The sequence below is a fragment of the Onychomys torridus genome, chromosome 16 (genome assembly GCF_903995425.1).
Source record: "Onychomys torridus chromosome 16, mOncTor1.1, whole genome shotgun sequence".
Taxonomy (NCBI): Eukaryota; Metazoa; Chordata; class Mammalia; order Rodentia; family Cricetidae; genus Onychomys; species Onychomys torridus.
The window spans coordinates 54,326,171-54,352,481 of record NC_050458.1 but is presented as its reverse complement, the minus strand read 5'-3'; the positions used below and the strand labels follow the sequence as shown (position 1 = coordinate 54,352,481).

General features: G+C 49.5%; 1 protein-coding gene across 4 annotated transcripts in view; it reads right to left on the bottom strand.

The window, feature by feature from the left end:
- Shank3 (SH3 and multiple ankyrin repeat domains 3) overlaps positions 1 to 26,311 on the bottom strand; it is a 58,724-nt gene that overhangs the window by 20,913 nt on the left and 11,500 nt on the right. For 3 of the 4 annotated variants that reach the window (XM_036208001.1, XM_036208000.1, XM_036207998.1), the window contains exons 10-18: positions 17,544 to 17,814; positions 14,639 to 14,832; positions 13,581 to 13,694; positions 7,510 to 7,585; positions 7,253 to 7,335; positions 6,747 to 6,871; positions 6,508 to 6,640; positions 5,491 to 5,571; positions 655 to 678 (exon numbers count right to left, since the gene is read on the bottom strand). In XM_036208001.1, coding sequence (XP_036063894.1) covers positions 655 to 678; positions 5,491 to 5,571; positions 6,508 to 6,640; positions 6,747 to 6,871; positions 7,253 to 7,335; positions 7,510 to 7,585; positions 13,581 to 13,694; positions 14,639 to 14,832; positions 17,544 to 17,814 — 1,101 coding nt within the window. The remainder of the gene's footprint in view (positions 1 to 654; positions 679 to 5,490; positions 5,572 to 6,507; positions 6,641 to 6,746; positions 6,872 to 7,252; positions 7,336 to 7,509; positions 7,586 to 13,580; positions 13,695 to 14,638; positions 14,833 to 17,543; positions 17,815 to 26,311) is intronic. The other variant, XM_036207999.1, reaches the window with a different exon arrangement.

The following is a 26,311-nucleotide window of genomic DNA, read 5'->3' as shown; positions in this document are numbered from 1 at the left end:
AAGTCACATGAGAAAGAGCCTCCAAGGACACCAGGGTGGAACCAGAAGAAAGGATGGTGAAGTCAATAGCCTAGGGGCAGGAGTGTTTCTGTTCAGGGGAGTCCAGCTCTCTTCCCAGTGCCAACAGATTAAATAAATCCCTATTCTGTAAGAGGCTCTGCTCTACGCTCAATCCTCCAACTCAGCAGTATGAAGTTGGCTTAGGCAAAGAAAAAGACAAAAGATACATCACAAGGCAGAGCCTAAAACCCTAATACCACCATCCCAACACAGCCTAGGCACCTGGCTGCCCTAAGCTCTGTGGCCTGACCCTCATAGACCCTCCCCTCCCCTACTCCAGGCCATGACATTTGCAGGGGCCCCCACCAGGAATTCTCCTACCTTCTCCCCACCAGACTATCTCCATAGGTCACATCCCCGAGCTCACCTGAACCCACAAGGACTATGGTTGTGCCCCCTATTAATCCCAGTGAAACCCCTGGGAATGCCCCATCCATCCTTCACCACGTCCCTACCAAATCCCCAGGCAGGGACCAGAGAGTGTGCCGGATTCCAGACCACTCTGACTTGGACTGGAGTCTCATCACACACCAGTACCAGTACCCCTGGGTAGGGACAGGCAAGCCAGGCCTAAAAAGACAGCAGAAGACTTACCCCCTTTTCTCCTCCGAATGGAAGCTTGGAATTGAGAAACAGAGCAGAGCAGGTAAGAAGGCGGCGGCGGCCCATGGCACCTGGGTCATTTGCACCATGGGTTCCCCACCCCCACCTCCCAACACCCAGGCCTTCATAGGGAGGTCCCCATCTACACCTCCTCCTTCTTGCACCAGGAGCACAAGCCTACCAATACTCTAACACTCTAGAAGAGGACAAGCCAAAGCGGGAATACACACGCTGCGTGGACATGCACACTCACACACATGCACATACACAGACACACACAGGTGCACACATGCACACACGAAGAGGTACACAATTAAACTGCACTTCTGCACTTAGAGCAGCCAAATGTTTGTTCAGAACGAAGACACAGAACTACGAAAAAGAAGTTCAGAGTCTGCTCTTCACCAAAGTGGTCACCTATGAGTACATTCTGTACTGACATTTCCGTTGGGTTTTTGTTTGTTGTTGTTGTTGTTGTTGTTTTTACGCAGTCCTGTAGATGGAACGCAGGGCCTTGAACATGCCAGGCAAGCACTCCACTACTGATACACACCTTCATGTTCCAAAGCAGATTTCTAGCAGCAAGCAGATGTAAACAGCAAAGCAAGCATGTTCGGTAAAGGAATCTTTTCTGGACTAAGGCAGTAAGTAGCAGAGACCCACCCTGACCGCATCACAAGAGAAAGACCCAGAAATTAAGCGAAGTCTTAAGTTCGCCTAAACAAATGAACAGGAACAGTCTGACCACATTAGGGTCCTGACATTGGCCCCCATTAACCCACGTGACTCACGCTGAGCGTATACGAACATGGTAAAGGAACCCAGACCAGAATGGGAGTGGAAAGCGGTTATCTAAGCTTCCTCCCTCCCCCAACTCTTACAAACAACCCTTCTCTTTTTGAGACAGGATCCTGCTACATAGGCCAGGCTGACCTTGAACTCACTCTGTTGCCCACACAGGCCTGGAACTCACAGCAATCCTCCTGCCTCGACCTCCTGATTGACAGGTAGAGTTCTCCCACTGATTGCTGCCAGCCACCACCACCACTTTCATTTCATTTAATTCATTTGTTTAATTTTGGATCAGCCTCTGCTCACTCCATCAGTTCTTCCTCCTGCGTCGCCTTGCCTCACCCTCTACACGGCACAGGCCTCCACTCTGCACCCACGTCCCCCACCTCACAGTTTTTCCCTTTCCGGGTGTTCAGGTCATCTTTTTGACAAACATGGCTCCCTAAAGGGTTCCATCAAGTGAGTGGCAGGATAGACATGTTTCTAACAGTGGTGACTCAACATGTCTTATTTCTACCTTTTGAAAACACAAGCAGCCAGGCGGTGGTGGCGCACGCCTTTAATCCCAGCACTCGGGAGGCAGAGCCAGGCAGATCTCTGCGAGTTCGAGGTCAGCCTGGCCTACAGAGCAAGATCCAGGACAGGCACCAAAACAACACAAAGAAACCCTGTCTTAAAGAAAAAACACATGTAAATCATCCAGGCATGTTAATCCCAGAACTCAGAAGGCATGGGCAATTCAACAGCAGCCTTAGGTATAGGATGACCCTGCTCAAACAAACAAAAAGAACAAACACTGGATTATGGGATGTTCTGTTGGGTACTTGGAGAACTCTATGTTGGCCTGGCTTCTTCAAACCAGGCATTCCCAGAAGGACCAGGTCACCTCCTAAGACAGGTGTCTTTGAGTCAGGGCAGCTCACTGGGCCCCTGACTGTTGGGTCTTTTTCTAAACACAGCCCCATTTTGAACCCGGTTCCAGTCTCAATAAATAGGATCCTGGGCCCAGAAGGGTAGGCACAGGCTCCTGCTGAACCATTCCCACAGCCCTCTTAGACTCTACTCAGAAATATGATACCCTACTCCTCTGGCCCATCAGGATCTATAATGTAACGGGGTGACCCTCTCCCAAAGCTTCTGGAGCAGAGGGGAAGACTCAACTCTTCGGCCCCCATTTCTACAGGCAAAAGCCATAGCCACACGGAGTTCTTCCACTCTCGGAGGGATGCCCCTTGGTTCACAGAGTGCAGAGTTCAGGATCATTAACAGCTCTTTGTGCAAAGTCTGAAGGGCCTTTCTGACCTGGTTATGGAACCGCTTCTAGTAAGAGAGTCCAGAGCCATGCATTAGTGTCCAGTCAGCCCCAGTGGTCTACTCATATTGGTGTACTGATCCATGTCACGGGTCTGCTCTCTGAGACTAATAGGTTAGGTTAAACCCTAAGGCCAGAAGTCTGCTAGTGCCTCTGCTCACTCTAGTCAACAAGTTTGGATAGGATGTGTAACTAGTTGGGGAAGTATCTGCACCCCACTTTGCACCATAACTTCTATCATAACTGAGGAAAGTCTAAAAGCAAACCATCACTCATTTCTAAGCCAACTGGCTCCCTCTACTGGCTCTGGTAAGATTTTTCTGCTTTTCTATGGTATTCTAAAGTTTTATTCTGACAAATTATATTTATTTGTGACATACTTCTTCTGAATGAAGTATTACACTTCCGTTGACCTTGGGGAAACCCTTAGCCTTTCTATTGTTTTCTTATCAAGTAGATATTGAGGTCTCCTCGCTTGTCCTCAGGTCCCCTAACTGGTCCTTGATGTCTACCTCATCTGCTTCCTAAGCTGATTCTGGGTAGGCTCAGACTGAACTTCTTACTCACTGCTTTGTTTTTAGTGAGTCCTGGATATTGTGTATCCAAGCCACAGACGCTTCTCATTTGTAGCTTTTTGTTTGTTTGTTTGTTTGTTTGTTTGTATCAGTAAGTTAAAAATTCCCAAACATGCTTATTATTGTTCATTTCATTAATTCTGTTAGTTTTCTTGCCTTTATAGTAACATAAACTTTTTACTTTATCTACTTTGAGTGTATGCATGTGTGTGTGCGTGTGTGTGTGTGTGTGTGTGTGTGTGTGTGTGTGTGTGTGTGTGCATGTGTGCGTGCAAGTGCCCATGGGCACACACCACATTCATGCCTGGTGCCCTCTCCCCACCCCCAAGGTCAAAGGGGTTGGATCCACTAGAACTGGAGCTACAGATGGTGAGGAGCCACTGTGTGCGTGCTGAGAACCAAACCTGGGCCCTCTGCAAGAGCAACCAGTGCTCTTAAGTACTAAGCCGTCACTCCAGCCCCTCCAGTTGATTTTATGCTAATCCCAATGCCTGTGGTTGTCTCTGGCTTTCACAAGTCCACAGCACATCTTCTACCGTGTTGAGGACCTCTGTCAGGAGTTGGAAGCCCCAGTTTCCAATTCCTCTGGCTTTGATTTCCTGCTTTATTTCTGAAACAAGAGGAGTCCGCCTCCTTCACACTATCTGTAGTTTTTATTTATTTTACTCAGAGTTTGATCATGGGAAATCTTGATCATGTCAGCCCCTTCTATCTTGATAACAGTTTTCCAAACTTCAGTCAAGGCACCTGCTTGGAATGTGGCAGCTCAGCCTATGGCTGGGACATGGCCAGCACTCGGTCTATAAACAAAGACAGGGATAGTTCTGGGAGCCAGAATAAGGGTTTCCTTTTATGACTGAAGCCAGGGGAAAGTCTGGGATTGAGACTAGCCTCAAACCACAGAAGCAAAGAGTGTTTCAGTCAGTCACATGTGTTGGAATATACCTACCATGGAACTGTTAACCCATAACCTCCCACAGTAAGGCTCTTAACAGTCAAAATATATTAGCACATGCCCACAATGACAATGAAAATCACATACATCAGCACATGCCTAGGATGAGGCTGGAAACAGTCCTATGTGTCAAGATGTGATCATGCATATAGGACATACCTATGACGAGGCTGGTAAATGTCACATGTCAGGACATGGCTGTGAATATGAGACATGTCCATGACAAGGTTAACTGGCATATGTGTCAAGATACGGTCACGCAAACGAGGCATGGCCACGACAAGGCTGGTAACTGCTACACCTGTCAAGATGTGGTGGTCATGTACATGGGACATGTCCATGGTTAAGTCTGGTTAACTTTTACACATGTCAGGACATTGTAGTCATGTACATGAGACATGCCTAAAACAAGGCTGGTAACTGCCATACATGTGCACATGCAAACAGGATGTGCTATGCATATGGAACATGGCCATGATAAAGCTGGCAACCGTCATATGTCAGGACGGGGTCGTGTATCTCAGGACATGCCCACAATGAGGCTGTCTGAAGTCAACCTGGGACTGTATCCATCCGAGCCTAACATACTTTGACCCGCCTGCCTCCCGCCGTTCACCGGGCCCCATCCCTCACAGAGTAAGAGGTGCTCACACAACACCTCTGTTAGGTCAGTAGACTCACTTGGCAGATAAGTGAACAGGTACCAACCGAGCAAAATAAACACAAAACATGACCCAGCTCATGCCAGTCAGATCCAGGAGCAGACTCTAGGCCGCCCTACCACTGCTCTTTGCCAGCTAGGTTGAAATACAAGAGCGAAGTCTTAGTGGAAAAGCACAGAACCAGGGACAGCACTCACACACATGCATGCGGGCACGCTCCAGGGCCAGACCTTGTTCCCCTGCCATCTGTCCTGGTTGTCCCTGCCCAACTCCAGCTCCTCAGGCTGCCCCGAGCCCTCTTCTCTCCTCTGGTTATCTCACTCCTCACCACACTGGTACCCAATCTTCCCAGCACTCCGGTCCGTACCCGAACTGCTGACCTGTCTCCTCAACCATCTGTCCTTCCTTCTGTCTCTCCCTGGCCTTAGCCCCAGCTCGGCACCACTGCCCTCCCAAACTGCCCGTGTCCAGCTCTCTTTGGCCAGCCCGTCGCAGACCACCGTCCACCCACCGTCCACCCGCGATGCTCACCCAGTTCCTCCAGCTCGGCCGTCATGGACTTGGAGCGCAGGGTCAGCGTGGTGCTGGGGGCCCTCTTTGGGGGTGGTGGGGCTGCAAAGAAGAGGGAGGCCTTGGCCCTCCTGTCTAGCAGCAGGCGGCGCGGAGTGGCTAGGTGCAAATGCCACTTTCGCTCCACTGCCTGGATCTCCTCGTACTCCCTTGAAGACGAGTCACACTGTGCCAAGATCTTGTTCAGGCTGCGGCTAGATGCAAACTTCTTCATGGCGTGAGGAGCTCAGGGAGCAGCAGAGCCAGGGCAGTTGGGCCCCGAGGGCCCTTAAGACTCCCCCAGGGCCAAGGCCTCAAACGGTAGTAAGAGCACCAGCAGAGGTTAGGATGCTGGCTGGCTCTGATCTGAGCATCCACCCTGCGGGCTCCAAGGCCCCAGTGAGTGGGCACCACCCATGGGGGGCTGGGTGGATCTCCTGCCAGCCAATCTCCTGCTGCCTAAAGCACCCAAGGCCCAGGTACCACTGCTATTTACGAGCCCCACAGCGTGGCCTGGCAAGCGGCACACCTGGGCTGGGCCAGCGGCAAAGCCTCTCAGGACCAGGCTGTGCCGCGTCTTTGGCGTCGGCGCGGGGAGAAGACGCTTTTCCTCTTCCCTCAGGTGCCGCCTCCCCCTTCCCTGCACAATAAGCAGCAGCAGCAGCAGCAGCAGCGTCAACCTCACAGTTGCCATGACAACCCGGCCTCCAGGCAGCTGCTGGCGGCGTCGGGAAGGAGGGCTCTGCCACACCAGGGCTGGGGGGATTCACAGAAGAAGGGGACAGGGATCTGAGGAAGGGGGCATCTAGGATCAGGGGTCAGAGGCCTGGTCAGGGGGTCAGGCATCTAAGACCACGGACCCGTGCATCAAATAAGGACTGGAGTATAATGTCAGCAGTGCAGGGTCAGAGATGGGGAGAAGGATGTGGGCCTGAAGTCCAAGGTCAAGGGCCAAGTACCAAGGGTTAGAACCTGGAAGGCAACGATCTGAGCCCTCACCTCTGCGCCGAGCACCATCCTCTTCCGGTTTCCTGGTCACGGACACGACTTTCATGACCAGGCGGTTGCCACCCTGACGGATGAGACCCACCACTTGCTTGTGCCCCACCTTCACAACGTTCACTCCGTTCACCTGGGACAGAGAAGCAGCTAGGTAGGACGTCCGGTCCGAGTGTAAGGGAGCTCAGGGGTCAGGAACCCCCTCCCCTCCTGCTGAGCAGGGACAGGATGGGCCTCACCTCAATGAGGAAGTCCCCAGTTCGAAGCCCAGCCCTCCAGGCCACACCTTCCACATCTACAGACTCAAGGTACTGGAGTGCAGGGAAGGCAGGGGTGGGTGTAAACTCCTCAATTGGGGTCTCCGCTGCAAGGAGAGCGAGATAAAGATCCTGTCGGAAAGCTCGGCAAAGCAACCTCAGCTGGCTCGAGGCTCCTGACTTCTCAGGCATAGAAATCTGCTTTGGCGTGGACAGCGGACGGGGATACCCAAACAGTGAACATGCCTCTGTGAAGTCCCCCATTTACCCTCACCCAGAAGATCTCTATTCTGTTAGACTCCCCACAAGGGAATGGGAGCCAAGAAAGAGAGGGACCTGCTGCCTTGTCCTGGGACATTCCACACCAAGACATACAACCACAGTGGGGGAGGGGAGGCTTTAAAGGGGGCAGAAAGGGGCCCGAGGCAGAGCACAGAGGACATCCCCAAGCAATGCAGTATCCTCCTCATGAAACTCGCACCCATTACCTTTGGCTCCCCGGAGAACAAAGCCAAAACCCTCATGGTCCCGTTTCTGCAGGATAGCCACCTTGTCATCAATGACATAATCACTGAGGGAGGAGAGCAAGGTTGAGTGAGGGGAGCTCTGCAAGACAGGCTGACCCTACTGGGTAGCTAACCACCCACTTCCTGCCCACCTCCCACCTCCCCAGACCCTGACTTCCCCTTTCATCGGATACCCGAGGTCCAGCTAGTGTCCCTGTGTGTCCAAACCCTGCCAATACCTGTGTGAAGTGAGGCTGTCATAGGAACCCACAGTGTAGTGACGGAAGAGACGCTTCGTCCGGTCCTCTCGGGTTTCTGGAGGGAGCATCAAGGACCAAGAAATGGTCATAGCCTCCACCTAGCTGAAATTCCCCAAACTGTGTCCCCATGCACTCTGCAGTAGAGATATAAGTGGCGAAGGGGGGTGGGAGCAAATCCTGGGGCTTCAGGGCCAAAAGTCCTCAGGTAGGAAGGTTCAGATAACCATACAGGCAATTCTGGCCTCTAGGAGTTAGGGCCCAAGGAGAAAGCAGCGCCCCACCCCTTACTTGACATGTAGCTAGACACAGAAACCCATACAAGGCAGACTGTTCCAGTCAGCAAGCCTTAGAGCTGAGAGGGCATGTATGTGTACCTCACAGTAAAGTATAAATGCTGTGTTGGCACTTATGTGTGTCTGTGACCCATCCACACTGTGAAAGTGAGAGCCATATTTGTTATCTGTACATACTCCAGGCATTAGTAACAAACACGTGTTTGTATAACCCACCGTGTATGCAAGTGTTGGGTTCAGGCACATGCACGTGTCTATGAGCACCAGTGTGGAAGCATCCCAGCATGTCCACTAGCTTCCTCACAACAGCGAGATACACAAATGCAAGGAATGAGGAATGGGATTACAGGAAGCTCTGTCCCCTGATTTCACTGTATTCCACAGAAATACATTAATAATTAATAACTATGTTAATCACTGTATCCCAGAGAACTATATTAATAAATTCCATAGACTATATTAATATATGCCCTTTGATCTCAAAGGTCTTCGTGGCCACTATGGAGCTGGTCAGGACATAACCTCCTGCTGAACCTCACTTAGCCTTGCAGATGTTCAAGCTACAGCCAGACCTTAAGGTTCAGAACGGCAACGCCGGCTCCACTTGCAGTGCCTCAGAAGGCCTCAAGGTGGCACCACCACTGTCTTCAATTTCCTCCTCCAGCACCTCCCTCCCTCGTTCTCAGGCCACAGCACTTCTCCAGACTCAATTTTTTACTTCAACAACCATGCGCTAAGCTTCTACTACATACCAGGCACTGTTTACTTTAGGACAGAACAGAGTCTCTCTGCCTTTGAGGAGTTAATAAGCTACTAAATAAACAAGCAAGCACTATAAAATGCTAGCTAACAGGAGAAAAGCAAGTAGGAAAGGGATGTACAAAAAGTACAGTACTAGGGATAGCGAAGGCCTCAGCAAAAGAAGAGCTGAGCAGAGGTCCAGACAGTCGGGGGAGCAGCCTGTAGATCTTAGGGTGCGGGGCTTCTGCAGGTAAGGCAGTCAGGAAAAAGATCATGCAAATGGCGTTCAGTGTATGGAGCAGGCAGGTGCAGTGTGGGGTGGAGGCAGCAGAAGCAGAGGAAGAATATAACTGATAGAAAATGAGATCAGAGCCGGGCGGTGGTGGCACACGCCTTTAATCCCAGCACTCCGGATGCAGAGCCAGGCAGATCTCTGTGAGTTCGAGGCCAGCCTGGTCTACAGAGCGAGATCCAGGACAATGCACCAAAACTACACAGAGAAACCCTGTCTCGGAAAACCAAAAAGAAAATAAGATCAGAGGGAACCGATGAGTTAGGATCTCTACTGTTTATGGTTTTTAAGAGATTTTTATTTGTTTTGACTTTGTATGTTTCCCTGCATGTCTATATGTGTGCCACAGGTATGTCTGGTGCACTCAGAGGCCTGAAGAGGGAGCTGAATCCCCTGGGGTTATAGATAACCATGTGGGGTAGGTGCTGGGTTCCAGAGTCCTACAGCACCTGTTTCGTTTTTTTTTTTTTTTTTTTTTTTGAGACAAGATCTCACTACATATAGCCTGCACCTTGAACTCAAGAATATCTGTCTTAGCTTTCTGCACGCTAGGATTACAGGCATGTGCCACCATACCCAGCAAAAATATGCAGCTTTTTATGACCTGTCTTCTCAGTTACTTTGAACTCTTTTTGTTTGGTTGGTTTGGTTTGGTTTGGTTTTTTCGAGACAGGGTTTCTCTGTGTAGTTTTGGTGCCTGTCCTGGATCTTGCTCTGTAGACCAGGCTGGCCTCGGACTCAGAGATCCACCTGGCTCTGCCTCCCGAGTGCTGGGATTACAGGTGTGTGCCACCACCGCCCAGCAACTATGAACTCTTTAAAGCAAACGATGAGATGTAATTACCCCTGGGGTCCCAAGTGCTCAATACAGCTCCTGACATATATAACAGATTGAACACAACTGGCTAGGTGAGTGGGTGAGGGTATGATGCATGGACAAACGGATGAATGAGACATAAGATAATGCAAAAAGTGTGTGTATCAATGGATGGGCTGATGAAGGCTTGAGGGAATATATGGATGAGTCAAAGGGTAGATAGATACGTGGATGATGGATGGGTGGATGGGTGGATGGGTGGATGGGTGGATGGGTGGGTGGGTGGATGGATGGATGGATGGATGGATGGGTGGGTGGGTGGGTGGGTGGGTGGGTGGATGGATGGATGGATGGATGGATAGGTGGGTGGATGGATGGATGGGTGGGTGGGTGGATGGATAGGTGAGTGGGTGGACGGACAGACGGGTGGGTGGGTGGATGGGTGGATGGATGGATGGGTGAGTGGGTGGGCGGATGGACAGATGGACAGACGGATGGATGGATGGATGGATGGGAGGGATATGTGGGTGGAGAAAGGGGGAGCTGGGTGGGCTGGGTAGGTTGCTGGATAAGTAGGTGGTTAGATGAATGAGTAATTGAGCTACAAGACAGTTGGTCCCAGACAGGAGTGGAGCAAACGTTGGATGATCGTCACATCAAATGACATGGCTATCGAGAAAAGTGCTAGCCCAGACTTCAGGTCCCTGCCACTATGTGTGAGACTCTCAATAAGTGAGCTGTCACATCTGACCCTCTCTTTACACAGCAGGGAAAGCCAGGCTGGAAGATCCTGGGTCCTAATAGCCACATCAGCTCGCTTACTTACTCCTTCCCACCTGTCCTACTCTAAGTGACAATCATATACTCAGCACCTAAGACCAGTGCAGGGGAAGCCTCCCCATCAAGCAAGGAGGGCCTCAGATTCCTCCTAAGCTCCAGCACACCCTCCTGCAAGCTGACCCAGTCACATACATGCTTTGCTAGCTGAACCATGTCCGGGAGCCCTGCGGTTGACAGGAAGCCTCTGGTTCCATCATTCTCACACCAACTACTCTGTGGCCTGCACCCCTCCTCTGTGACCTTGGTTAACCCTACCCACCTCTCTGCTCTACCCTACACCCCGATCGAAACCCTGACCCTAAATGATATGCGCCGTGAAGCAGCCGCCCTATCTTGGTCAGCTCCTAGTACAAAGCCTCCTGTTTGGTACATTTTTATCAACCAAACAAACAATTTATTATATAACACAAATTCATGTTCTGGTTTTATTAATCACACATGGGAAAGCCAGCTGAAAGGATTATGCCCAGCACCAGCTCCCAAGTGGAACATTCTGGAAAGGAGAAGGTAGACAGCATGGAAAGGTATGTTAGGCATGGAGATCCTTGCACTCACTGGCCTCAGCATTTCCTACCCTCAGCGGTCCTCAAAGTTAAGGCTCAACTTCCTCAACCTGTTATGTGCTGCAGGAGGCTAATCTTTGCCCCTCAGGTAATGGCCAGGACCTGTGTCCTACTAGATGCTGGCCTAACCTATGCAGCTCAGCACAGCTTCTGTCCTTGGTCTTTAAAAGTTCTCCTTCACTCCCACTCTGGAATTAGAGGGGGGTGGGGCCTGTTGGAAACAGGTTCCTGTTGCCAGGATGTCCTCTGCTCTCTGGCACAACTCAGCCTAAATCCCAGACAAGGAGTTCTGCCCAGACCAGCAAGATGGGCATTGTAACTGAGGTCAGAGAGAAGCCATGACTGCTCCTACCCCCTCCCAAAAAGACAACCAAAGCACGGCCCACAAATGCAGTTCCCACCCACCTAGGTACTTTGGAATCCCGCTCCCTCGTGTCATCTGTGATAGCTGTGGCCCTGCTAAGGAGTCCCGTGCTTGCTAGAAAGGGCCCAGATTTATCACTCCCCTTGTGTCCTTTCTCTGTGACCTTGACACACGCTACTCACTGCTCTGCCTTGCCCAGATCTTGGTCTGGACCCTAAACTATCTGCTCAGTCAGATTATTCTTTACCTTGACCCCAAGAACAGGTGACTAGACTCTTGCTCCCGATTCCACCTAAGCCATTCCTCACAAAGCTAACTGCTCGTGTAGCAAAATAATACATACATACAAACATACATACATACATACATACAGTTAAACATCCCTGCCCCTTGCAGTTAATGACATCCCAGAAACATACTAACCACAGGCCCCACCTCCCAGGATTGCTAGGGATAGGTCCACCTCTTCATTCACATAAAAATGCTAAAATCATGTCTGACACCGCTCAAATACAGAAGTTGGAATGGGCACAGTTCTAAAAGGCTGTGTTGAATTCCTATAAACATGGCGGGGGGGGGGGGGGGGGGGGCTACCCAGAGAATTCAGCCTAAACAACACCTCTGCTTTGAAGCCCTCTTTGGCTTCCTCAGGCTAACTGGATCTCCCACTCTCAATGGTCTATGCACCCCGGGGAGTGGGAGGGATGGTGGGGAGGGGGGACAGGACACAGACGGACACTTGCCATCACCACTGGCAGCCAGCACAAACTGACAAACGTCTGCCTCCTTCAGAGTCTGACTCCAACGCTGCCTCCTGAACTTTAAACCAAATGCCCCTGAGCCAGAGTCCTCAGAACCTTCTCCCTACCCGTATGGCAAGCACAAAACTAGCTAGCTGCTATTCAGCAGGTGTGCAGCCCCTAGCCCCTGCCCCCTGCTCTGTCCTATCCTTTTCACTTGGATCTCACTCTATCGACTCTCCACAGGCCGTAAGTGAAACTAGCCCCTTCCATACTCCCAGTCACTAGCAAAGCCAGGGCGGGGATAAGCCACATAAGAAAGCAAGCCAGCAGGCAGAAACTGAGCTCCTGTAGTACCTAGGCCTCCATCAAGTCTGACACAGAGCCAAGGTTCCTGGCCACACAGTTGTGGGCTCCCCTGGAAAACTGCCAACTTAAGGTAGAGGCGAGGCCACCACAAACCCAGGGCCCAAACCCTCTATGTACAGAGAAAGGGACACGTGTGTGTACTCTGATCCAGACATACCCCTGATAATCACCCCGGACCACCACTTAGGAAGAGTTAATTATCATAGTCACTCTCTGGACTGGAAATAATATCATTGATCTTGTGGCTTCCCAGGATACCGGAGGACTCAATGAAGGGGATACCCTAACCATGTAAGCAGCCCACATGGGGGCTCCAGAGGACCAGCCACTGTTTTCACCAGCACCCGAAGGGATCCTTCCTAGAAGTCCAAGCGTTCAGCAAGATTGGACCCCAGCTGCTCAGCAGCTCCGGGAGCTACAGCTCTCTCACTTTCACATTTCTGTAACATCAGGGGCCATCCTTCACCAACTAGCTGCCCTCAGACCGTATCAACCCCAGGGTACCCCGAACCACTCCGTGGAGCCCAACTGGCCTCATTTCCTCTTAGCCGGTCCAGGCCTCCTGCTCTGCCCACTTGGACAATCTGTCCACTTTGGAAAAACGCCTCTTTTCTCACATTGACCTCCTTACTTATCTACCAGCCGCTCATGAACTGGGAGCTCCAAGAACCTGGTATCTCCGTGAAGACTGTGCCAGAGGGGTGGTCACCACCCCTGGAGACTCACATGCCCACATGCAGACAGAGGATGGCCATGCGTGTGTACCTCCTGTTGGCACGGCCAAGGTTCTTCACTGTTTAGAACATGTCGGGGTCACACATTCATGTTCCTAGGGACATGTACGCTTACCCACAGTGTGTATGTACAGATCTGTATATATATATATATATATATATATATATATATCTTGAGTGTAACTAAGTTTACTTCATAGTCTCAGTGAACGTCCAGACTTGTTACCAAGAAGACCAAAGGAAGACTCAAAGCATATGCTCTTTGGGGGCCACCTGGGCAAAACGGGGGTCACTTACCATGCCGTGTATCATACTGCCGCATCTGCACTTCCTCCACACAGTCAGCTGGGAACCAGCCAGTACGGCCCTTCACGGTTCCCTCCCAGAAACCGCCCTCCCCAATGCTGAGCACTAGGAAGAGAAGCCAGACAGGTTGTCAGGGCAAAGCAGAGCTGTGGGGCACCCGCTTCCCTGCCCACCTGAGGCTGAGGACCCAACCCCAACCCTTGCTCTCTTCCCAAGCCCATATCCCCTAGCATTTCTCCATGGGAAGATTCTGTGATCCACACAGAAGAGAGAAATGAACAGATGGCCTCAGTAGAGGATGGACATGTGGGAGACAGACAGACACAGATGGACACACTTGAAGAGGACAGAGGCAGAAGCAGGGGCCACGCTCCTGCTCCTCCTGCCCACCGTGGCCACATCCCCCAACCAGGCTAACTGACATCCACCCAAGAGTCACTGCCAAGAGCTCAGGGTCATCGGGAGGCAGCCAGTGGAGTAAGCCACATGATGTACCAGGAGGGCTGATCTTCACAACTACTTCCACCTCATAGACGGAGTGCCCAAGGTAGGAACCCAATAAAGACAGAGAGCCCCATGATGACAGGGTCTCGTCTCCCCCAAATAGGCAGCATCCATGGAAGAAATGTGCACTGTACACAGACAACCACAACTGTTACAGATCCCCTGAAGATGGCAAGCCCCCCTCACCTGTATCCCAAGGATTTCCAATGAAGAAGCCCCAGAGTGACACAGGTACCCCACATGGCGTGGGAGCTCTGTAATGGGTTAGGGTCCTTCCAACACAAGGACCCAGTTGTCGTTGGCCCCCATCATAACAAGAACCGCCCCACGAGAGCCAAGCCTCTAACCATGACAGAGCTAGAGCTTCATGCCAGGAGCCCATAAAACCAGGGCCAGAGACAGAGACCCCGGCACAGCAGCTTGCTGTCATGACCCGGGGACACCCCAACCACAGAGACCCCCCCCAAACGGCATGAAACAGGCCGCCTGCCCCGGGGCCCGCCCCCCAGCCCGCTCGCGCCCCTCACCCCGCCCGCGCCCCTCACCCTTCACGGCCTCGCCGCGGTGCAGCGGGATCTCGCCCTCGCCCTGCGGGCTGTGCGCCTTCACAGCGATGAACTTGCGGCCGGGGACGGCACTGTAAAGTTTCCGCTTCGGGCCCCGGGGCGGCGGCGCGGGGGGCGCGGGAGACGCCGGGCCGGGGCCGGGCGCGGGGCCGGAGCCGCCGGGCCCGCTGGGGCTGTAGACGAACACGTAGGTGACGGACGCGATGCCAGGGGGCAGCGGGCACGCGAAGCCGGCGCCCGGGGCCTCCATGGCGCACGGCCCGGCCCCGCCGCCGGCCTCACCGCAGCCGCCGCCGCAGCGCCCACCGCCCTGCCCGCCGCCCGCCCGCCCGCCGGGGGCCCGGCCCGGGGCCGCTCCATGGGCCGCGCCGCCGCGCCCGGCCCGCTCCCGCCAGCGTACGAGCCGCGCCCGCTCAGGGCTCGGGGGCCGCGGGGCTGCGCTCCCGGGCGCGCCGGGCTCGCTCCATGCCACGGCCGCTCCGCGCCCCGCCTCCTCCGCCAGCTCCTCCCTCTGCGGGCGGCGGCGGCCGGCGCGCCCTGGGGCCGCGGTGCCCCCCCGCAGACCGACCCCACGCGGGCGGCTGCAAAGGAACAGCGAGGGCCAGGAGGTGGGCGCACGGGGGACGGCGGGCAGAGCTGCCAGGTAGGAGCTGGAGAAGGGCTGCCACCGAGGCTTCGGGCACCAGGGAAGGGCAGGCGGGGCGCCGCGGTCCGGCCTCCTCACACCCTGACCACCAGCATGCACTGGGCGCCCCAATTCTCCTGCCTCTGGACCCGGCTCCTCTCGTTTGAGGCACCTGTCTCTGGGCCCATGCTCCTTCTATGTTGACCACCGTCTCCATACCACTTCTTGGGCTTAGGTATAGTGTCCGAGGTCTTGATCTTCCTTTCTGCCCAAAAGCCTGCTTGGGCTTCCTAGTACCCGGACAGGCCAAATTCACCTGCTCTGCCAATGACCAGCTAGCTCTCTGGGACTTAGAAATATGCTACACTCTCAACACACCTAAACAAACTGTGACCCTGCCCTTTTGGCTAGAGATTAAGTTACTGACTCCACTTCAAATTTGCCCTTGTAGGTTCCACTGTGGTGTCCGGGCCAGAACCTGCAGACCATATTTCTGGGCTCCATGCCAGACTCAGCCCACAGAGAGCAACAAGGAGCCACTGCAGCCCCACCAAGGTCCATAATCGTTTTGTTTTAACCATAGGCAACCTGTGCCTGAGGGTCTCTTCCTTCTCAGTGCACCCAACTTGCTCTGCCACTTCCCAACTGGCAGACCACTGTCACACCAGGTAAGCCCCCTTAACCTGTATCACAACCTACCCAAGTGCCTCTCAGCCCCAAGCCCAGCTGTCTACTTCCTCAAAAACAGTCAGGACCACTGGTGTGAGATGGGAGAGGGGGGAAGGATGCGGGGAGGGGGGAACAGAGGCAAGCTGCCCACGCATAAGTGTTCACACACACACACACACACACACACACACACACACACACACACACGCATATATATCTGGCACTCCAGTCACCTAATTAATATGGAGAAGAAAGAAGTCTGCCCTCCCAAAGAGCAGGTGAGCTAGAGATCCCTAGCACAGAGGCATTTATTCTGTGCCTGCTGCAAGCGTAAACAAGCACCCATGACGGGGACCAGTGGCAGCCATACAGTTCCACTCGAAAGCAGCCCTCCTGGCAAACTGCGACATCCTAGAATGCGCTCTTTCAGCCACCAGCCCATCCAATTCTTAGAAAACCCAAGGGGCCATGCAAAAGCTCCAAGGGGAGATCAAACAGACAACCCTGGTGCAGGGGGCGGGGGGGGGGGGGAGGTGGGGGGGGGTGGGGGAATCCAAGAAGTCTACAGCATGGAAATCCGGCTGCATACACAGGAGGAACAACGCTCCCTGTAAGCTGCATCCTGTACCTTCTACCACACACCTGTACCCAGGTCAGCTGATCCCTACTCTCTGTGACTTTCAACAAAAGCCTCTAACCCAACCGGGGGCATCAGGACCCGGGCCTGTGCAGTGCCGTTAACAGACAGACACAAGCCTAAGTGACAGGAGGTTAACGGAGTGGCAAGCACTTTTGCTGCTCAGCCCAGTGGTACATCCCCCCACCGGGCGGTAAGAGCTGGCCGACACTGTGAAAACAACATGCTGCTTATGTAACACTTTCATCCAACAGGCTTCCCAACACCTTCTATATACCTGGCTCTGGGAGAAATGGCAGGAGGCAAGAAAGGACAGCTCCAGACAGCAAGGCGAATTTAAGAGGAGAACCAGTGGTTCACATAGACGGCGCACGAGGGTCCGAGAAGACAAACTCTCACGGGCACCCCGGAGGGCTTCTCAAAGGAAAGTACCTGTACTGTACTGGGGAGAAGCCTGTACAGTGGCCACTACAAAGCCTCCAGTCTGCGCTTCCTACTCAAGTTATGGGGAAGTCGATACTGCAAATAGCCTGGTTTCTCAGGGTCCCAGGACTCAGGAAGGAGGTTCAAAGTACTATAGGTATGTATATAGGGCTGGGCCAGGGTTGGGGGGGGGTGGCGCTAATGCTCACCTGTATAGGCTTTAAGCCTACACAGAAAGGCATTCCCAGACCAACTTACGACCAGTCGCCACGCTGCACATGAGCTTTCTAACCCCAAGTTGGACCACACCCTCTCCACCCACAACTCCCTCAGCTGCCCACTACCATCACAGCAAGCCCCGGCTTCTTCTGGAGATCAGTATGAGTAAAACCACCCCAGAGCTCTGCTGCAGGCCCCAGCCCGTCACCTGGAAGGTACCATGAACTACCTTGCCCTGCCTTTCACAGCTCTGGTTTGTCATAGCTCTCGACCCACCCTGACCCCTCCAGGACCTTCCCATCCCCTCCTACCTGATCTTGTGGCCACCCCTGCCTGCCGAGGGGCCACTGCCATCCTTCTCCTGCTCACCATCCCGATCCCGATCTTTCTCCTCCTGAAGCCGCTGCAGCAGCAGTTGATGAGGGAGGCTTCGGAGAGTGGGCCCAGGAGAAGCCGCTGGCTGCGCTTCACCTTTCAGGTTAATATCGCTGGCGGAGCGCTGTAAGGGCCGAGGGGATGCCAAGCCACTGGGGCCCGCCAGACGTCGCCGCTTTGCATAGCTGGGGGTTTCCCTGAATGGTACTGGAGTAGAGAGACACAAGTTAGGTATATAATTACAACATTTCTCCTTTTCCTCCCTCCAAACCCTCCCATATGCCCTTCCTTACTCTCTTCCAAATTCATGGCCTCTTTTTTCATTGTTATTACATGCATATATATATATAGACATATATATTCCTAAGGATAAGCAGCTCAATACACATAATGTCACTTATATGGATGATTTCAGGGCTGGCCATTTGGTATTAGATAACCAATTAGTGTGCTCTTCTCTGGGGAAGACTGTTTCTCCCACTCCCAGCATGCCTCAGTTGCCCTGTGGTTCTTTCTATAGGGCAATTGATCTTTTAAAACTAAAATACTTGGCTAGAAGATAGCTCAGTCATTCAACTGTTTTCTTCGCAAAACTGAGGACCTGAGTTCAATCCTAAGCATCCACAGAGAAAGCCAGGTATGTTGGCATGCTCTTGTAAGGCCCTCACTGGGGACGTGAGGACAGGCAGATCCCTGAGGCTCACAGGCCAGCCTGCCTAGCATAATCAGTGAGCCCCGAGCCTTTGGACAGCCTGTCTCCAAAATCATGGTGGGTAGCTCCTGAGGAATAATATGCAAGGTTGGCTTCTGGCTTCAACACACACATACACACACATCTACCTGCATATACATAAATCTACACAGAGAGAGACAAATGAATAGGTCTAAAATGTGTTCTAGGAAGTGCCCCATCCCAGGAAATCAGAACAGTTCGCCACATTAATGAAGTCACCACTGGGTGACCCCACCCTAGGCATGCTGTCTCCAACCCTAATTTTAAGGTTAGAAGCTTGCTCCTCTTTGCAGCCAGCTAAGGCCTTGGAATGCCCAGAACTGTTGTCAAAACTTCCCACTTTACAAGGCCGAGGATAAAGCAGGCGACGTGTGACAAATCTCATCAGGCTACTGCTATGTGAGACTTTGTACTATTGACTATAGCCAAGGAAACTAAAAAAGACATTCTAGAATCAGTAAACACCCTAAAAAGAATCAGGCAGTAACTATTTCAGGCTCTGCAAACCACAGAGTCTCCACTGCCATGTCTCAAACTCCATCACAGCAGCGTGAAAATTGCCACAAACAGTATGTAAACAAATGGGGCTTGTCTATGTTCCAATAAAACTTTACTTTAAAAAGAGATGAGATAGCAAACTGTATGTTATGTATAAGAGAATCACTTTAGATCCAAAGACATAAATATATTGAAAGTCAGAATATTTTTGTGCATTTTGTTGTTATGAGACAGAGCCTTACTATTTAACTCTGGCTGTCTTGGAACTCACTGTGTAGACCAGGCTAGGCCTCCAACCCACAGAGAACTGCCTGCCTTTGATTCCCAAGGGCTGGGATTAAAGGTATGTGACACAATGCCTGGCTGAAGTTAAAATGTATTTAAAAAAAATAACACATGTAAATAGTAGCCAAAAGAGTTGAATAGCCATATTAATATAGACAAAATAAACTTTAATTGAAAAAAAAAAAAAGGCAAGCCTGGGAAGATAGCTCGTATAGTAGAATGCCTGAGGACCTGAGTTCGATCCCCAGCACCCACATAAAGTCAGTGTTGTTGAATGCAATTATCCCAGAGCTGAGGAGGAGGAGATAGGAGACCCCTGGGGCTCATTGGCCAGCTAGCCTAATCTAATCAACAATCCAGTCCAGTGAGAAACCATGTCCCATGTCTCAACAAGCAAGAGTCAGGATGACCCTCCAGGAACACCCCTGGGGGTTGACCTCAGGCCTATACAGTCATACAAACACACCTGCACACAGACACACACACACACACACACATACACACACACACACACACACATACACACACACACACATATATATGTAACAAAGGCCAAAAGATATATTATACATCAGTAAGAAGGTCAGTTCATCCAGAATATTAACAATTATTAACATATAGACACCAAAGAACATAAAAGCAAAACATATGAAACAAATGCCACTGATTAAAAAACAGAAATAGTAAGGGAGGTGGGCGCACGCCTTTACTCCCAGCACTGGAGAGGCAAAGGCAGGAAGATCCATGCAAGTTCGAGACCAGCCAGGGGCTTCATGACAAAACTGTCTCAACAACAAGAAAAGCATCAGCACACTGGGCGTGATGGCGCACACTTTTAATCCCGGCACTGGAGGGAGAGGCTGTTGGATCTCTGTGAGTTAGAGGCCAGCCTGGGCTACAGAGCGAGCCCCAGGAGAGTCAGAGTCACAGAGAGACGCTGTCTCAAAAAAGAAAAGGTATGTTGTGGGGAGACAGCTCAGCCATTAGGAGCACCTGTTGCTCTTGCAGAGGACCTGGGTTCAATCCTCAGCACCGACATGGTAGCTGACAACCATCCATCACTCCAGTTCCAGGGGATCCCCAAAGCCCTCTTCTGACTTATGGTGGCACCAGGCACTCACATGGTACACAGACATACATGCTGGCAAAATCTTCATACACATAAATAATGCAAGAAGCCAACACACTTTTAGCTAGACTGACTTTACAAAAGACTTTTAAAGGAGAGAATCAATAAATAATTGCTTTTCCTAATTTCTATACAAAGAAGAAATATGTACCTTATTGCTAATTTCAAAGATTAAACCCTGAATTGTTCAATAAAAAAAAAATTAAGACTTTTAAAAAGTCACATATATGTGTATGTACAGCTAAAATCAGAAATGATATAGGGTATTGTTGCCAATCTTTCAGAAATAAAATACAAAATGATATTATGCACAATCATTTGCCACCAAATTAGATAAGCTAAATAGGCAGACAGCTTTCTTTTTAAATCCACAAATTACAAAAACTGACTTAAAGAAGAAATAGGAAATCTCAAGAAACTCCAAACAAAGAAACTGACTGAGAAGTCACAACCTTCCTACCACCAGCAGAAAAGTGGTAACGGATGACATTACCAGAACAAAGAATCAACATCAGTCCTTCTCAAACTCTTCTAGAAAACCAGAAAGCATTCCTAACTGATTCTGTATTCTAGATACCCAAGCTAGACAAAGCAATCCAAGGATAAAGACTTCAGTGACCAATGTCATGCCTCAATAGAACAAAAGAGAAAAACCAACATCTCTATTTGAGAAACCATCGCTAAAAATCCAACATCCTTTAATGATAAAATATCAGAAAGCTGGAAGAGAAAGGAACTTCCTCAATGTGTTAAGGGGTCTTTATAACCCACAGCTAACATCACACTCAATGGTGAAAGGCTAAAAAGCTCTCCTCAAACATGAGGAGTGAGGCAGGATGCTTGCTTTCGTGACTGCTATCCAATATGGTGGAGAAGTTCAAGCCGGAACACTAAGGGAAGAAAAACAGATGGGGCTGGGCACGGTGGCACAAGCATCTAACCACAGCCCTCAGTAGTTAGAGGCCAGCCAAGGCTACATGGTGAGACTACCTCCAAAACGAAAAGAAAAGGGGCTGGAGAGATGGCTCAGTGGTTAAGAGTACTGGCTGCTCTTCAAGAGGATCCGGGTTCAATTCCCAGCACCCACGTGGCAGCCCACAACTGTCTGTAACTCCAGTTCCAGGGGATCAGACACCTTCACACCAATAAATAAAAACAAATGCACACAAAATAAAGTAAATTTAACAAAAAAAGAATGAGGAGAGAGAAAGGAAAAAATAAATGAAATGTATCCAAATTAGAAGAAAGAAGTACATCCATTTGCAGACAGAATGATCATATATATATATATATATATATATATATATATATATATATATATATATATATATATATCCCAATAATGCACCAAGAAAGCCACTAAAGCTAATAAGCAAATACAGAAAAGCTTGTACAAGACCAGTGTACAAGAGGTTACTGTTGCTATACACCAGCAATGAATAACCAATGAGAAAAGAAAACACCCTTCAACAAATACTGCCAAACAACTAAAGATCCACATGAAAACAGATTCTGAACTAACTCACGGTTCATACAAAAATTAAACTACAATTGATCAGTGACCTCAATATAAAAGCTGAACCCATGAAAGTCAAGCAAAAACTCAGTGGCTGGTAGAGGGGAAAATGTTATTTGGATGCCATTAAATGTGGTGATTATCACACTTTAAATTCCACCTGGACAAACTGACAACATCTACTGTAAACTGAACTGAAACTAGAAATTATACCAGGTAGCAAAAACTAACTTTTAACCAATCAAAACCAGATTTCTTGTCTTGCTTGCTTCTACAAATACCTTAAAGTGTCTCCCTTCTCCTGGAAGGTTACTCGCCCCTTTATTCATGAATTACAGACTACAATTTAAACATGCTTAAGTTTGTCTTTTATCAGATCTAATATAAGAAGAAACAAAGACCTTATTAGAGCCACACACACAGGAGCAGTCACCTACTGAGCCTGGAGGTCACCACTTCTAACCCTCTCGTGCTCTACATTTTGTGGGAAATTCTCTGAGTTTATTGGTGAGTATTTTGACTCACAGTGGCTCCTGAAGTCATACAGACTTCTGAAGTTGAAATAAAAGCTGTCCTGGGGTCCTGTAGGGAGTCTTCAGGTGTCTTAACTGGATTTAATGAAAAGATCTCAGTTGGAAATTCCCAGGAAGACAGGAAATAATAGGTTGTTTAAATCCAGCAACTGAGACTCTGTCTCAGAACTTGCTCTTTTCTAGACAAAGGGTAAATCTTAGCAAGAAAAATTACCAGCTTGGAAATTGCTGTGTGTGTGTGTGTGTGTGTGTGTGTGTGTGTGTGTGTGTGTGTGTGTGTGTGTGTCTGTCTTCATAGCCCAGGTTGGCCTCAAGCTCTCAGCTTGGAAACCACAGTGTGTGTGTGTGTGTGTGTGTGTGTGTGTGTGTGTGTGTGTGTGTGTCTGTCTGTCTGTCTGTCTGTCTTGCTTCATAGCCAGGTTGGCTTCAATCTCTTATCTCCCTACCTCTACCTCCAGAATTACAGCATATATCACAATCAAATTCTTTAGTCTGCTTTTTAACCACTATTAGACTTTGGTCAAAATCTTGAGCTCAGAAAAAAATAAAGGTATTCCTGTCTAAATTAAAAACATTTTGCTGTCAGGCATGGTGGCACACACCTTTAATCCCAGCATTCAAGAGGCAGAGACTGGTGGATCTCTGAGAGTTCAAGGCCAGCCTGGTCTACAGAGCGAGATCCAGGACAGCCAGAGCTATTACAGAGAAAACCAAAACACACACACTTTGCCTTTCTCATAGGTTCCAACCTGAGCTCCAAGGTAATCAGGTAATCTAAACACATTGATAGGACCCGGGTGTCACCTTGAGGATCATCCCCATGGCCACATGCCCCCATGGAGTCCAAATTCAAGCTACATATGAATTAGAAAAAGCTAGGAACCTACTGGAAGTCATCCTAGTGTGTTTCTTACCCATGCTGCTACTAGTCAGCCAGGCCTAAGGACAAAAGAAAAATATCTTACAGATTTCAGAGCGCACGAGGTAATTTGGGGGTTTGTTTGTTTGTTTGTTTGTTTGTTGTGGAGACAAGGTCTTACTGTGTAGCCCTGGATGGCCAGGAACTCACTGCGCTCTGCCTGCCTCTGCCTCTCAAATGCTGGGATTAAAGGCCTGCGGCACCATGCCTGGCTCCTCAATTTGTTTTTAATCCTAAACTAACTTTGGGACAATCCAGAAAGCTCCTGTAATGTTGAAGAGGTACTGAATTGTTTGATGTGTTAAACTGTATAGAAAGCATTGTCACATAAGTAAAACTAAACCTCTTTTGTGGTAGGGGGTAGAGATAAGCACAGGACACCCCTATACAGCCCAGCTGGTCCCAAACTTGTCACAATCATATTTCAGCCTCCAGTGCACTAGGACCACAGGCATATACCACCCAGATACCAAATTTTAAACAATATTTTCACATAATTTCAAGATACAAATGTTCTAAAAGTATATAAAATTCCTGGAAATTGGACCTGTCTTGGTACAATCCTATCAGTTGTAAATCTGGTTGTGGCAAACTCTTATAAGCCACATTATCAGATTTCAACCACAGCTGTTGTGAGTTTTGCCAAGTATACAGTTATGATTACCATTCTTCTCCAGAAGTGCGTACAGTTAGCTGCAACCCAAAATTATGTCTCCTTCAAAGACACTGTTGGGCTTAGAAAAGTCCTATGGAATATAGGTTTCCAGTGACTTTAACATCATACCATTAGCTTGGGTAAGAATTTTCAGAACTGTAATGAAGAAATGAAATGAAAGCCAGGAATGGTGGCATGTGTCTGAAGTCACAAGTAGTTCGGAGGCTGAGTCCAGAGAGGCACTGGAACCCAGGAGTTCAAGGCCAACCTAGGTAATATAGTAAACGCCAACAAGAGGCAGAGGCAGGAGAAGGGAAAGGAAAAGGAAATGACAGAGAAACGGAGGGAGGAAGAGGGAGAAGAGAAAGAGGAGATTTGAGAAAGAGAGACTAAAGAGGAAGCAGAGGAAGAGAAAAATACCTGTTGGTTTGTTGTGACTACTAAGTCCAAGGAAAACTAGAATTATGGAGGTGAGCCTGGGATCCTGTCATCCTGGCACTCTGAAGCTGAGGCAAGAGGGTCACTGTAAATGCAAGACGAGCCTGGACTACGAGCCCGGACTACGATTTTATGTTTAGTTGAATTTTTTTTTAATGTTCTAAATTTAAAGAGCATGCTTTCTTCTTGCACTATCTGTGTCCTACTGGTTACTTTTTGAAAATTGAAACTGAAATGTTTGCTGAGCGGCAGTGGCGCACGCCTTTAATCCCAGCCTTCAGGAGGCAGAGGCAGGCAGATCTCTGTGAGTTCAAGGCCAGCCTGGTCTACAAAGTGAGTTCCAGGACAGCCAGGACTACACTGAAAAATCCTGTCTCAATAATAATAATAATAAACAAAAAACTGAAATATTTGCTTCTTCTTCCCACCTGATTCTTTGGCATTGGAAAAGCTAATCATGGATTTTTTCTGATATTTTTATTACATGGTAATATATTATCTGCACAAGTTCAATAACTGTTTTGTTTTTAATAAAGTACAATTGGAAAAACTGACTCTATTACCAAGGATTTGATTAGAATGTGATTTGAGAATCTGCATCAGATGCCAACCTGGAAGAGCTGTTCCAAGCCTTACTGTGAATAAAATGTCACTTCCTGCGAGGTTTCCTCCAGAAACCTGAAGGTATTTGAAAGACCTCAAAAAACAATTAATTACTACAGGGAAAGTCTGAAGTTTGTCTTGATTTTATTCCTGAGCCTTGAAAGATTTTTAAAAGTCCAAACTGAGGCTCCTTACTAAAACTTTCAGCAAAACAAACTTAAGAGCCTATGTGGTTAACTACTTATTTTACTAAATGTCTTCTTGTGTCGTTATTGTTGTTGCTGCTGGGAGACAGTCTCATGTAGCCCAGGCTGGACTCAAACTCAATTCTACTGAGGATGACTTTGAATCTCTAATCCTGTCTCTACTTCCAGAGTGCTGGGACTACAGATGTGCTCTACTGTGCTGGGATTACAGATGTGACTGCCTTACTCAGTGCTAGTGATATAGCCCGAGCTCTGCACAGCTGGGTAGGCACCCTACCAACTTAAGCTACGTGCCAAGCCTTTCCTACTAAATTTGTAGAAATAGGCTAAGGTTCAAAGACTGGCATGGCAAGAGAGAAGAAAATTATGCTTCAGAGAAAACTGCAGGACACTGTTCTGAAACTGTGGGCCTGCTCACTGTTTTTAAATTTTATTATTATTATTATTATTATTATTATTATTATTATTACTATTATTACTATTATTAGCTATAAACTGAACTGGATAGCGATCTTCTATATTCCTCCATCTGAATTTTTTTCCCACTTTTCCAACTTAGAATCACTAAGAACAAGAACTGCTCATTCCTGAAATTCCGCAGCTGGAGAGAGACACCTTGATGCAATTCCAGAGGACAACCATACCCGAATGCTGGCCACCAAGGGAGGTCAGCTGTCTCCCCAGTGCCAGAAATATGGGCACGTAAGAGGCAAGCCAGGAAACACGCTTTGAGCTCAACTCCAGAAGTCTTGGCTAACTTCTTTCTGGACTCTGACTGATTTTGTTTGTTTTAATGATTTTATTCAGTAGAAATATTATTTTAAGCTGGGTGGTGGTGGTGGTTTACACCTTGAATCCCAGCACTCGGGAGGCAGAAGTAGGTGGATCTCTGTGAGTTCCAGGACAGCCGGGGATACACACAGAAACCCTGTCTCGAGGAGAGGAGAGGAGGGGAAGGGAGGAGAGGAGAGGAGAGGAGAGGAGAGGAGAGGAGAGGAGAGGAGAGGAGAGGAGAGGAGAGGAGGGGAGGGGAGAGAAAGGAAGGCAGACAGAAAGAAAGACATATTATTTTGAGCCAGGCACGGTGGCACACACCTTTAATCCCAGAGGCTAGTGGAGCTCTGTGAGTTGGAGGCCAGCCTAGTCTCCACAGTGAGTCCCAGGATGTAGAGAGACCCTACCTCAAAAA